Source organism: Oncorhynchus mykiss, chromosome 24 (assembly GCF_013265735.2).
Source record: "Oncorhynchus mykiss isolate Arlee chromosome 24, USDA_OmykA_1.1, whole genome shotgun sequence".
Classification (NCBI taxonomy): domain Eukaryota; kingdom Metazoa; phylum Chordata; class Actinopteri; order Salmoniformes; family Salmonidae; genus Oncorhynchus; species Oncorhynchus mykiss.
Genome location: NC_048588.1, coordinates 14,034,466 through 14,048,527, shown reverse-complemented (window position 1 = coordinate 14,048,527; position 14,062 = coordinate 14,034,466). Strand labels below are relative to the sequence as shown.

Genomic DNA, 14,062 nt, shown 5'->3' with positions numbered 1-14,062 from the left:
TAGGGAGACAGTGAGCTGTAATGTTGTCTAACTCAGGGGTAGTGGTATAGGGAGACAGTGAGCTGTAATGTTGTTTAACTCAGGAGGTAGTGGTATAGGGAGACAGAGAGTTGTAATGTTGTCTCACTGAGGAGGTAATGGTATAGGGAGACAGAGAGCTGTAATGTTGTCTAACTCAGGGGTAATGGTGTAGGGAGACAGAGAGCTGAAATGTTGTCTAACTCAGGAGGTATGGTAGAGAAATTAATGTTAAATGAATTCCCAATTGGTAGTTACAGTCTTGTCCCATCACTGCAACTCATGTAAGGACTCGGGAGAGGTGAAGGTCGAGAGCCGCGTGACTTCCAAAACACGACCCTGCCAAGCCACACTGCTCGCCAGCTGCACCAATGTCTCAGAGGAAACACCAAATACAACTGGTGACATGAGTCAGTGACACTAGAGCGCGATGGGACAAGGACATCCCGGCCGGTCAAACCCTCCCTTAACCCAGACAATGCTGGGCCAATTGTGCGCCATCTCATGGGTCTCCCGGTAGTGGACGGCTCTCACACAGCCTGGGATCGAACCTGGGTCTGTAGTGACACCTCTAGCACTGCAATGCAGTGCCTTAAACCGCTGCACCACTCAGGAGGCCTGCTCCCTCAAAACTTGAGACATCTGTGGCATTTTGTTGTGTCACAAAACTGCACATTTTAGAATGGCCTTGTATTATACCCAGCACAACATGCACCTGTGTAATGATCATGCTGTTTAATGAGCTTCTTGATATGCCACACCTGTTAGGTGGATGTATTATCTTGGCAAAAGAGAAATGTTTCACTAACAAGGATGTAAACAAATGTGTGTACAAAATGTGAGAGAAATAAGCTTTTTGTGAGTATAGAAAAATGCTGGGATCTTTTATTTCAGCTCATGAAACATGGGACCAACACTTTACATGTTGCATTTATATTTTTGACTGCACTGGGCCTTTAAATTCTGTGAATCAAAAAATATCGAACTCCGTCTCATTTGAAGAATGAATTCCGACTTGTATGTTTCAGCGAGAAGCTCAAATATGAGATTACTGCATCTATGGATCTTCTCAACCTTCTCAGTGATGGACCGATGGTGTGTGACATACGTAGCCTACAATTTCATTTTGAGCAGAAGGAAATTCGCTCTGCTCTTTATCAAGAACCCATCAGAAGATACAGGGTGGCTTTCAGCGCTCCAAGCCATGTCTGTCTTGATCACAAATTGACAAAAACACAACTCAAATGTCAATCATGAACAAAATATACTAGGTCTTAAACTTCAAATAATAGTAGTGATATGGTATTGTGATTGAGGAGTAATGCAGCCTAATAATGGTGGCCTTGGCTTTCTACTCATTATTCCTTGTTAATAAAACAAACATGTATGCTTCCATTTGAAATTGCATAAACAATTTAAAGAAAACTTACTTGGATTGAACGTGATCCAACTAATTCGAATGAGCTCCTTTGCATTCAGGATAAATCACTTGGATAACGTGCTGCAAAACTTTTGAAAATAATCCTATTTCACTACCTTGATTTGATTGCCAGGTAATGTGAGTGGCGTTTGTGTGAAAATGCTCCATTATGTAGACAGACAGACATATGACATGCTCTATCCAAAACAAGGAAACGAATGATATACAACTCATTCTTCAATAGCTTTTTATTACATATCAGATATTTGGTTTATCATCGGACCGTGGGATTATTTGATCACATAGGGCCACAGAAGCACAGAGCCATTATTTTGAAAAGAATGCTGGTGTGCATTCAATGCCTGCATGATATTTCAAATTCACACCAGAAAGACAGTCTGCCTTCACTTAACCCTTAAGGGGAAATATTACTGAAGACAATTCATATTGAATCAACATCAGCCCAAGGTCAATCATGAATGGTAGACAGCATTACAAGTTAAATACAGTATGTTGAGAACATAACATGTACAGCGACACTAATCTTAAAACACACACTCCAAAACTTCCCACATACGTACAGGTTGTGCCAAAACAGTTTATGTATTTATAGCTGTAATTTTGCCATAATCAGGAGTCATAGTTTAAAAAAAATATATCCCTTTCTTTACATCACGTGAAAAAAAGTGTACTTTCATAGAAAATTAATATCACAGCTTTAACAAGTACAACCAAGATGAAAGTAGCGTGGCCTTGTTTGGTTAGAGTAGCATAGAGCATGTAGTAACTGGTTATTAAGGCATACGAAGCAAGCCAAGGATCATTCTCAAACCAGTTCAACACTCCACTGCTTCTACGTTTGGATTGATTCTTTCCTCTGCATTACAAAGTCATATGACAAGAGTATACCTTGTTCAATCTTATCCAGTACCCTCAACAGCTATACAAACTACACGTATTCCTGTGCATGCTTGGATTCATCTTGATTCACACATTAACATTATTTCATTGATTAAATGAACCCAAACATGTATTCTTATAGCACATAGTTAGCATGCTGCTGCTGGCTACAGTACTACTGCAGTAATGCTACTACTGTTACTACAGTATTACTACAATAGGTCAACAGCAGTAGTCTTGAAAAAAAAAAAAAAAAGAATCCTGTTATCAGTTTATATTTGTATCACATACGCGACTTATTCTATTCCAGTGTCTTGCACACATCATTTAGCAACCTACATACAATGTTCCTCCTAGTTATTATATTAATGACATTATAATGTCATACCATTCATTATAAAGATTGAAGTGCTTACCAGTTGTATCAAACCCTGGTAACATATCTATAGGCTATTAGTCAACTAGTATGTAAATATAAAATATTTATTGTAAATAATTTATAGATTTCTTTATAGAAGAATAAAAATGGTGTGTTAATTAAGGCTCTAAAGGAAAGAGAGGAGGACATGGGTGCGTCCCAAATAGCACCTCATTCCCTTTGTGCACTATACATTGGGAATAGGGTGCCATTTGGGACGTATGTCCTAGCCTCTACCCTCTAGGCACTAGGGTATCATCTGAAAGAAAACGGACACGTTTAATCAATATGGTCGTACCTCAGCCTTTCCCTATGACAGACTAGGCAAGTAGAAGTTTTGCCGTTTGGCTCACACCTATCCAGTCCTCTCATATCTACACCAGTGCTCTGTGGGCAGGACTGGGGTAAGTGTCATGGGGCTAGGGGTTGACTGTGTCCCAAAACAAACCCTATTCTCTATATTTCCAAAGTAGTGACTATTTAGGGAAAAGGGTGCCATTTGGGACATAAAACTTATTCCTGGATGGGGCCTATTTGTCCTGTTTCTCCACTTGTTTCTGGTTAGTGTTAGGGTCCTGTAGCTGGTAGTCCTGCAGAATGGCCACAGCCGTCTGTTTGCCAGTCTTCTTCACCGCAGCTTTAATGCCCAGGTTGTCAATGTTGAAGGCGGTGACTCCCATGTTAATGGCTGAGTTCACAGCATGGTCTGTGGCCTGGCCGGCTGCCACCCCATACCTTATAATCAATCACACACAACCAACTAGTGAGAGGGGGAAGGCTGAGGGGGTGACACAGGGGGGGTTGGGGTGAGGGCAATTATAGGGAAAAGAAAGGACAGCAACAACATGCAAGTAGGAATAAAGCCCCCACCCATTCAGAGCATGAATTCAACAGAATTATTCAAGTTGTCTGACTATTCCGTAATCTGTAAATATACAACTGATTATACTGTGGGGCTGGTGATTGCACATATAACACACATAAATGCAATAAGTGCATCAATTCATACGATGATTATGCATTAGGATTAGTTATATTGTTTTCAATGAAGTCAGGGAAAAGAATTGGTTAGTTAGAAACCAGAGAAACCAGAGAAATCAGAGTAAGCTTCATGATGAATTGCAGGTGCATAGCCCAGTAGGATAGAAGAGTAGACTGTTTAGAGAGTAGAGGTGAATCTAACAGCTGTACATTCAGACCATCCAGAAACAGAGGCTATGGCCATGCTGCTCGTTACTATGAAGGAGGGTTCAGTCAAGAGAAAATACATGTCTTCTTGTCATTAGGTGGGTCTAAGATGTTTTGTAGACCCCTAAATCTGAAAAATAAGTGGAAGAGGGAAATGTACAGTAAGTGCTTGCTTGTTTTTGCTTATAAAACACGAGTGTTTAGCAAAACCTGGTCTAGAAAGCAAAGTAACAGACATACACATCAGAGCTGGGTGGACAGGAGCAAATGGAAACAGTCAAGCAAGTAGTACTACCAATCACACATGGTGAATGAGCCAAGCACAGAACACATTCGGCAGGTAGCCTAGTGGTTAGAGCGTTGGGCCAGTAACCGAAAGGTTGCTGGTTCGAATGCCCAACCTGAGAAGGTGAAAAATTCTGTCGATATGTCCTTGAGCAAGGCACTTAACCCTAATTTACTCCAGGGGTGCCGTACTACTATGGCTGACCGTGTAAAAATAACACATTTCACTGCACCTATCCGGTGTGTGACAATACAACATATTTATTTATTTTGACATGGCTGCATCTCAAATGGTACCCTATTCCCTATATAGTGCACTACTTTTGACCAGGGCCCATAGGCTCATCGGGTGCCATTTGAGATGCACCCATGTTGATTGAGAAGAGCACAGACAACACACGTTGGTTGAAGTGTACAGAGAAAGACCTACTTATGCTTGACAGTGTTGACGGTTTCTGAGGCAACGGAGACGGTGATGTTCTTTGCTGCTACTTCCAAGCCAGTCCACATGGTAGCGAAGCCTTCAGGTAGAAACACAGGAACCACAACAATGACCACACTTGGTAGAATAGACACATCATCCATGTGAACCATCCTTAAGGATAAGACAGACCGATACGAACGTCGGCCATGCGTAGCAGGTGGCCGTCCCATCGCCTCTGACCACCAAACATCGGCAGTCATTATCTATTCATTTCTCGTAGATTCTACATTCTACGTTGAATCTCCACCGTCTGTTGACAGCCAGCGGGTGATCTACTGCGCACGGCCAACGTTGGTGTCGTTCTGTCTTGTCCTGTACAATCACTAGCCTAGTGACTATGACAACCACAACAGTGACTATGTGTACCTTGAACTCCACTGGCAGCCACCACCATGGCTCCATCGATGTTGGATCGTCCATCTTTGTCTTTCTTCATGGACTCTGGGACCAACTTGCTTCCATGTTTCTTCACATGGGGAGCCAGCTCCTTACCCACACACCCTGCCACCATACACACACCGTCCACTACAAACAACACACACCCCGTCATAATACAACGTCCACTATTGACACAACAGCACACACGATACACCCATCCACATCCAATCAGAGAGTCAACTCCTTCCAACACCTGAAGCAATCAGTCAGACACTCAGCTGCTTCTCACCCAGGAACTGGCTGACGCGGACAGCGCCCCCAGTGGCCTGTTTGGCTACATGCAATCCCTTGGAGACAGAGGGGCTGACATGGGCTGGCTTGTCCTCAGGGGTGATGTGCTCCCGCAGTTTCGAGGCCCCCTTGTGGATGGCTGTGCCAGTGAACTCAGCCCCCTTCACCAGGCCCCAGCTCAGCCACGATGCCCCTGGATGGAAAAGAACACAGTAGGTGTGAGTGAGTGATACACAGTATACAACTTTAACCCTAACCCCTACAGCCTCGGGTTAGGGTTGTAGGGGTTAGGGCCCTGGGTCTGACCTGTGAGGATGCCACTGGCCACCTTCTCACTCCACTCTGGCAGGTTCTTCTCCTCCTCTCTTGCTGCTGGGTCCTCTTCTTCCTCGAGGGGAGCGAGGGACACCTTCTGGCTCAGGTTGATGCTGTCTGCTGCCTCATTTGGAGCCTGCAGCAGCAGGACTTGTATTAATATGGTGTTTTGCAACAGTGGTTTTATGACACCTGCTGGTGCGTACGTACAGCATTGGCAGAAGAACAAAGTATGATTAACTCTGCTTCGTTGTCACGGTCCTCTCCGTTTTCTGTAACTTACCGCTGTTACAGGACTGGTTAGCCTAGCTGGAGCCTAGCAGACCCTGCCTCATAGTAACCTCCTGGTAACCTCAAGTGCCTTACCCTAACTCTCCTAGTAACCACCTAGTAACCCCCTAATAGTAGCCTCCTGCTACCCTAGGGTGCCTCCTCTCCCTCTATCCCCATCCTGATCACAACGTCTCATTCTCCTCTAAACAAAGACATGGTCACCAGACACATTTCAGATGTCCCCTTGCTTGAGGAAAACAGACAGAGGGGTAATGTTCTAACACCATCATTGCTATTCTCGACAAGACACAACCTCCTAAATGTACATATATTAAATATGTGATCATGAAAAGCCTACTTGCTTATTGGATTCCATTCCAGAAGCAGCTGTCAATGTGACAGGTAGTTTATCAACAACATGCCCTCAGTTAGAGCCTGGCTGAATACTGTTGCTCGGAGACAAAAACCACAGTCTGACTCCATTACTGTAGTGACTACGGAGGCTGTGTTGTGTTCTAGCCAGATAAGAGCATTAGCACACATTAATGCACTTCATCTGCCTGTTGTTCTAAATTTCCTAACTGCTGAGGTGTATTCAGGGAGCAAGCAGTGCAGTAGAGCCTTTAGTGTTGTATGCCAAATGGCACCCTATGTCCTACATTAGAGGTAGACCGATTAATCACAATGGCTGATTTCAAGTTTTCACAACAATCGGAAATCGGTATTTTTGGGTGCCGTTTTTATTATTATTTTTTTTTACACCTTTATTTAACTTGGCAAGTCAGTTAAGATCACATTATTATTTTCAATGACGGCCTAGAAACGTTCTGCAGGGGCAGAACGACAGATCTTTACCTTGTCAGCTCGGGGGAACCAATCTTGCAACCTTACAGTTAACTAGTCCAACGCTCTAACCACCTGATTACATTGCACTCCACGAGGAGAGTGCCTGTTACGCGAATGCAGTAAGCCAAGGTAAGTTGCTAGCTAGCATTAAACGTATCTTATAAAAAACAAGCAATCAACGACTGTCGTTGCTCCAATGTGTCCTTAACCATAAACATCAATGCCTTTCTTAAAATCAATACACAAGTATATATTTTTAAACCTGCATATTTAGCTAAAAGAAATCCAGGTTAGCAGGTTAATAGTCAAAGGTATATGGTTTAGAGAGAAATAGTCGACGCGTTATAATTCCTGTGATAACATGAACTTGAAAGGGGTTCCTTCATTATTTTACCGTTCATGTCTTCCATAGAGAACGTCTTGATCTACTTCAAATAAGGTCTGTGTTTCGTGCTTAAACCGCCTCTGCGTTTTGATATCCATGTAAATCTCACTAGGATAAGGTAACGTTTGTCAACATATTTTCATAAATCCACTCTACATTTTTTAAAATCTTTGCTTATATTTAGCCAATATTGATCAGAGTTACCTTGTCCTATGGATCTCTACAGTTATAAAATTGGCAAGGTGGTGTAAGCCTACACGAAACAGACCTTATTTTAAGTGAATCTAAAAAATATCCTATAGAATAAATGAATGAAGGAACCACTTTTCAGATTTTGCTAGAAGGTGTCATGGGAATTATGACTCGCACTTTGGTAGTCAATTCTTACCATGTCCATTATTAAAATAGGATTTCCTGCATATAGAAATTACAGTTTTTGTTTTCAACATTCATCACAGGTAACTTAAACTCTATTTTTATTCAAACAGTTGAGAGTATTTGTCTCCTAAGCAGACTCTCCAGTATCATTGTCACTTCAGAGCTGTGTGTGTGTTTTACAGATGGCAGAGAAAAGCAGAGCACCAGTGTGGGACTATTACATGGAATTGGCACCAGGGAAAGCAAGGTGTCTTATTTGTGATAAAGATGTAAGCATGGGGTCAGCAACGGCTAAATCAAAAAATACCACCAACCTGTGGAATCACCTTAAGAACACCCATCCAAAAGCCCATAAAATGTATTATATTAAGTTAAAATAAAAGTGATATATATGTATTTTTAAAATATTTTTTTTGTAATAATGACAATTGCAACAATACTGAATGAACACCTTTATTTTAACTTAATATAATACATATTATGGGCTTTTGGATGGGTGTTCTTATATTTTATAAATAAAAAAATAAAAAAAATAAAAAAAATTGTCCAATAATCGGTATTGGCGTTGAAAAATCATAATCGGTCGACCTCTATCCTACATAGAGCACTACTTGGGACCAGGTTCCATAGAGTTCTGGCCCGAGACCAGCAGGTGAAGTAGAGCACCTTACAGCAGCAAGCAGACATTTTCACATCAGAATAGAGCAGCATTTACATCATCAGTAGTTCTGGAATAACACCAGAAATCTCAACCAATCAGAGTCATTATTGAGGCTAGAGAGAGCAGAATAGCTTATGTTAATCTACTACCATACTAAATGGTACACTATTCTGTATGTTGTGCACTATTTTGACCAGGCTCTAGTCAACGGTAGGACACTATGAAGGAAATAGTGTTCCATTTTGGGCCAAATCCCTCATTTTAACCTTACATTCCACTGGGATCATTGGCAGGGATATAAGAAAACAAAGAACAACACTTGGAAACTGTCACTCTTCCTGAATCTGAACTGCTGATTAAGAATGGATGTAGGCAACCCTGTCATTCTTTTCATCCAGGGTCCATAACCTTCTGCACAAGGACACGTGTCATGGTGTGGTGGTTTGGCATTGCTTTGGTACCTTTAACATCTTTCAATGACTCAAATACTCCTGGAATTGACAAAAACATCTGCCAGAGATGCGTTTATTATTCTATTACCAGTCCTCGGGCCATTCAGCCAACCCCTAGACACCTTCATATGGGCCAGTCAGAGAGCAGGACCCTATGGGCCCTGGTCAAATGTAGTGCACTATATAGGGAATAGAGTATCATTTGAGACACAGCCTCAGCAGCTCACCTGCACCCGGAGGTCTGTCATCTGGGACAGCATGTCCTGGAACAGTTGTCTGTCTTCAACAGGCAGTTCAGAGGACAGCACAACGCCCACGTAGGATCCCGCGGCAGACTCCATCATGTCCGGGAACATGAACACCCCTGTGTTACACAGCAGGACAGGGGAGTCAGTGGCCATCAGTGGGTACAGCCAATCACACACCTGGAATACATGAACAGTATAACCCATCAACAGTACAGCCAATCACACAGGACAGTATAGGGAGTTTATATGGAACGACTGTCTGTCTCTCTGCTGTAACACAGATCTCTGAACCTGACCCGATGGCCACTGGGGTTTTCCCACCATGACATCATAGCGAACTCCTGCCTGGGATTAGGGCCACTGAGTCACTAATCACATGATGCAGGACACAGATCATTATCTGGCTGCAGTGCTTCTGATAGCCTATCCCACACACACAGGAGCCCAACCCTATTCTAAACAACACACACACACACATATATCTGTATGACAAGAGGGAGTTTATGAGCTGAGGCAGAGCAAACCATTGATGATGAAATTGTGTTAGAGTGCACAACAGATAGAGAGGTCAAGGAAACAGATTCCAAGAACCCTGTGATTTAGTCATACACTGAAATGCTGAATACAATAAGTGCTGACACTATTTTAAGGTCATTGTAAAAGGCAACACATAGACAGTGACTAGAATTCATCACCCCCCCCCCCCCCCCCCCATCCCTCTTACCTGCAGGAAGGCTGGTGGGCGGTTGGGCACTCTCTCTGACTGCTGGCTGGTGAACTTGACCATCCGCAGGTACCCTGGGTAGGAGGGAGCGCTGACCTGGCCGTCAGGTGTGACAAAGAATATCTGTACCCCGTGAGACAGGAAGAAGAGTTCCTCTCCATCCTCCCCCAGGCTCTGAGGAGAGGGGGACATGTGGCTGTAAAACTCCTCTCCTACCAGCGACATCTCTCCAGATTCTGTCCCGTAGGAGATAGTCAGGTGGCCATCAGCCGCCTGGGAGGAGTAGGCTGGGGGCAGATCCACAGGCACCACAGGCTGTCTAGTGGGAGAAAGAGGCAGGGAGGGAGACACAATGCCTCCCACAGCTCCAGCCTGGCAATTAGTCATTAGTAGCTTGGGTGGAGATGGCTGCTCTGGTTTCTCCTTCTCCAGTTTGGGGTAAAGGTAAGAGTTAGATGCTGTCCCGGGGACTCCATTAGAGGCATCTAGAGGTGGTGGGAGCTCAGGGTCTGGGCTGGTCTCTAGGACCGCCAATCGAGTGGTGATGTTGTTCAGAGTCTCCTGCATCTTGTGCTGCATCTGGCGGGCTGACTCCCAGGAGCACCCCACACACTCGTGCCCCTGTGAGGGCACACTGATGGCCCTGAGGAGGTGCTGGCGTCCCTTTGTGTACTGGGCCAGGGCCTGGGCCTTGTGGCCAGCTTCATCCTCGGTCAGGCCTCTGTTGATGCACTCAAATGCCTTCTCATAGCCGTCTTTGATCACCTGCAGCCTGGCTCTGTCAAAGGCATCTTGATTGGCTTCCTCCATGTCTGTCAAGACAACAAGAAAATACATACATTTTGACCTAGCTGGCAAAGGTGCAATGATACTAATTAATTATCAATAGCTAAATTCAAGGAAGCAATAGTTTAGAATCTTAACAACAGTTAACTATTTAGCTAGCTAGCATAGCTCGTTACGATACTTTTGCATAAGGAAGGCTGGCAGGCAAAAGCAAACATTACCATTACTATAACTACCTAGCTAGGTTTGTAACGAAAAAACAGTACTGTGTCTCATGAGATATCAGGCAATAACATCTAGCTCCTCTGCTTGGACAGCAAGCAAGCAAATTAGTTAGTAAGTTGTGTGTACTTTACTCTTGGTGTGTCGCTAGCTATCATGAAAACAAACATAAACTAGATCAAAAGCCATCTAATCTGATACATTACCCACTAACGTTAGACGACAAACTCTTGTCTAGTGAATGAGGCGATCAACGTCTGACGTCTGTCTTTTTAGCTGTTGGAGCTGGATTTCAAGCTTTGCTTACAGTAGGCTGTCAGTGTCATGCGCCTCCTTCTTCTTCTGTGGGTTTTATTTCGGACAACAACCCAAAAAGGTGTATTGTCGCCACCAACTGGACATATATATATATATAGAAATGTTGGTTTTAAACTGTCCAGTTGGTGGCGACAATACACCTTATATATATATATAATGACCTAAGGTGTATTGTCGCCACCAACTGGACAGTTTGAAATATTGTGTATATGTGTATATTTGTATCCATACGTAATAGTGAAACATCATTTAATCCATCCTATTAAAAAGAGTACATTGCCAAAACAAAGAGAACTCCCACTTCTTCCTCCTTTTAGTTCTCCATATCTCCCTTATCCGGCTCTAGGACTTGAGAGGGTAACTCCTTTACTGAGAAATCTTTCAGCCCCATGAACCGCCGCAATCACTATGATTTCTTTCTTCATGGACCTTCTCTCCACCTTGGCAGTGCCATTAATTACCATAACTATAAAAGTCCACCTCCCTAACCTTTAAAAAATGTTGGGCTCCCGTGTAATATGATCATTTCCACAACTTGGACAACTTGGACATCTCGGCTTCTCCTTTCGGGAAACACTTGCTACATGACTAAAACCTTTACAATGATCCGAACTCAATTGGTCTTGGGATAAATGCTCTGACTATGTAGTTAATATACCCTAACTGCACTTGAGTAGGGAGAAACACCAAATCAACAAACAAAATAACAGATAAACTCACTTTTCTTCATTCACCTACGATTCATCGGACGTGCATCAATTACTCCTGGAATATCGTTTTTTATCTTGTCAACATATACTTACAATATGCCAGATATAACCCCCTTGAGATGTGCCCTGTTCCTAAGAGACACTTCAAACTTATCAAATCGGGTGAGATGCAACACATATTTCTTCTGTTCCTCAGAAGCACAAAAAATCTAAACAAACCCGCCTCTAGTGATCATCACAACCTTCACTCTTCCCAGCACTCTCTACACCAGTTTGGATATCTCAAATGGATTCCTCAAGATTGGTAATTCGTTCAGCTGTTCCTCATTTACAAACCGTACTCCTACAAGATACAAAGTGACATTCTCTTCTCTGTACTCTACTTTGCTCCCCTTTCCTTTCTTTTGGACAATATTCCAATTCTCCTTGATTCTACCGCTATTAGATTTAGAATTCACTTCATCATCGGCTTCCGCCATTTTCACGTCCAATTTCTCCAGCCACCTCCACACGCTTGCTGTTCTGTTCGTTATGTGCCTCCAACAACCATGTTTGGCTAATCAACAAAATAAAATATGGCGACAGCGAGATCCCCGACCCCAAAGAGTTGAACTGGTGGAACAGTTTTGTAATCTTCTCTGTTAACATATTTTCTACGAGAGACAAACAGTTCAAAGTCATCAAGTAAGTCACGATGAGCCAGAAGAGGGCTTGCCTGACAAGGGCTACAGTTCTCCCCCTTTGCCCCAGCCTGAAAAAGTGAAAGCAAAACATAATCTGATAGGGGCATAGCTGCGGGAAGTATGTGTGCCCCCTCCACCCCCAAAAATATTATATTTTAGGGGGGTATTTTGCTCCCCTCTCTGCTAAGGAGATTTTTTCTCTGCTCATACATAAGTAATAAAAGCCTAGTGCACTAATTTGGTATTCTACATTTTATTTAACTAGGCAAGTCAGTTAAGAACAAATTCTTATTTTCAATGACGGCCTAGAAACAGTGGGTTAACTGCCTCTTCAGGGGCAGAACAACAGATTTGTACCTTGTCAGCTCGGGGATTTGAACTTTAATTTTGATTTATCAATCTTTCCAGCGGTTATGCATTAATTATTGAGTCATTGTTAGTTTTATACTTAAGACATGAGTGTTGTTAGCTTTACACATAAGACATGACTATGTAGTTGTGCTGTAACATGTTTGAATTTTGTCTCTTGTATAATCAATTCTATACATTAGTTTATACTGGATTATGCATACATTTTCGGTAACTCATTTCATTAGTTAGGTTCCAACACTCCCTCCATCTTGTGCCAATATCAGTTATTTTTAAGTCTTGGTTCCAATAGTTTATATACTTTTTTAAGAGACTGTCAATTGGGGAGGCTCTGCAAGGGTTTGTATGGCTTACCTATCATATGAGTATCCTTTTCTGATTCAAATAGGATTCCCTTAACATTGCTCTAATTTCCAATAGACTTCAGGTCGAAGTTGCATGAATTTGAAAATGTCTCCATTGGTCAGTCCAAAATGGCTTTTTAATTCTGTCATAGAAGTAATTTTATTTCTTATTACCAAGTAATTTACAGTTACTATGCCTTTCGTTTTCCATGTGGGCCAATTTATCATTGACTTCTGACAGCTACTTTACATTAGCGGCAGGGCTCCAAACAATTTTTTCCCAGTGCCAAGTAAGACAACTGAGATGGTAGTCAAAAAGTAAGCTATTTCATCGAACATATCCAGAGAATGCATGATTGATATTTTAATGTGCAAGAATTATCAGAATTATCATCTTTGTGCATATTGGCCTAGGATATAAACTATTATTGACCATGGACCCGATTCCCGCCCTGAGTTAACCGCGTAAATGGAATTCCCTTTTTAATGCACTTTTCTCACTATGCATATTCTGACCTTGAATTTAAGCATGAGATCGAATAAATGAAGGTGTGGCTGAGGTGTGTCTACAGATATACTGTATTCTGACGTTGACTTTATTCCCTAATAACTCCACCACCTTCACGCGCAAGGAAACCGGGGCGGCAGGGTAGCCTAATGGTTAGAGCGTTGGACCAGTAACCGGAAGTTCAAACCCACGAGCTGACAAGGTAGAAATCTGTCGTTCTGCCCCCGAAAAGGCAGTTATCCCACTGTCATTGAAAATAAGAATTTGTTCTCAACTGACTTGCCTAGTAAAATAAATAAAAAATTAGGTCTTGCCAACCTAGCGGTTACAGTGCACCCTTCTGTGCACTGTAATGTATAACTTAATTCGAGCTATTGATAAGAGCTAGATAAATGAGGTAGCCTAGTGGTTAGAGCGTTGGGCCCCTAACCGAAAGGTTACTTGATCGAATTCCCAAG

At 42.6% G+C, this 14,062-nt stretch overlaps 1 protein-coding gene across 6 annotated transcripts; it reads right to left on the bottom strand.

Moving 5' to 3' along the window:
- Window positions 1–1,668: 1,668 nt before the first annotated feature.
- On the bottom strand, window positions 1,669–11,030 carry LOC110503807 (spartin). 6 transcript variants are annotated; one of them, XM_036961589.1, is made up of 8 exons: window positions 10,879–11,030; window positions 9,665–10,476; window positions 8,920–9,117; window positions 5,689–5,833; window positions 5,381–5,575; window positions 5,080–5,238; window positions 4,660–4,750; window positions 1,669–4,074 (listed from the first exon to the last, which is right to left on the bottom strand). In XM_036961589.1, exons 2-8 carry the CDS (start codon window positions 10,472–10,474, stop codon window positions 4,011–4,013), a joined length of 1,662 nt encoding a protein of 553 aa, XP_036817484.1. In that variant the 5' UTR covers window positions 10,475–10,476; window positions 10,879–11,030; the 3' UTR covers window positions 1,669–4,010. The 6 variants fall into 6 exon arrangements, with proteins under 6 accessions (XP_036817484.1, XP_021438022.2, XP_036817483.1 ...); XM_021582347.2 differs by having other exon boundaries at window positions 1,669–3,491; XM_036961588.1 differs by having other exon boundaries at window positions 1,669–3,491; window positions 10,807–11,024.
- Between the last annotated feature and the right edge of the window lie 3,032 nt (window positions 11,031–14,062).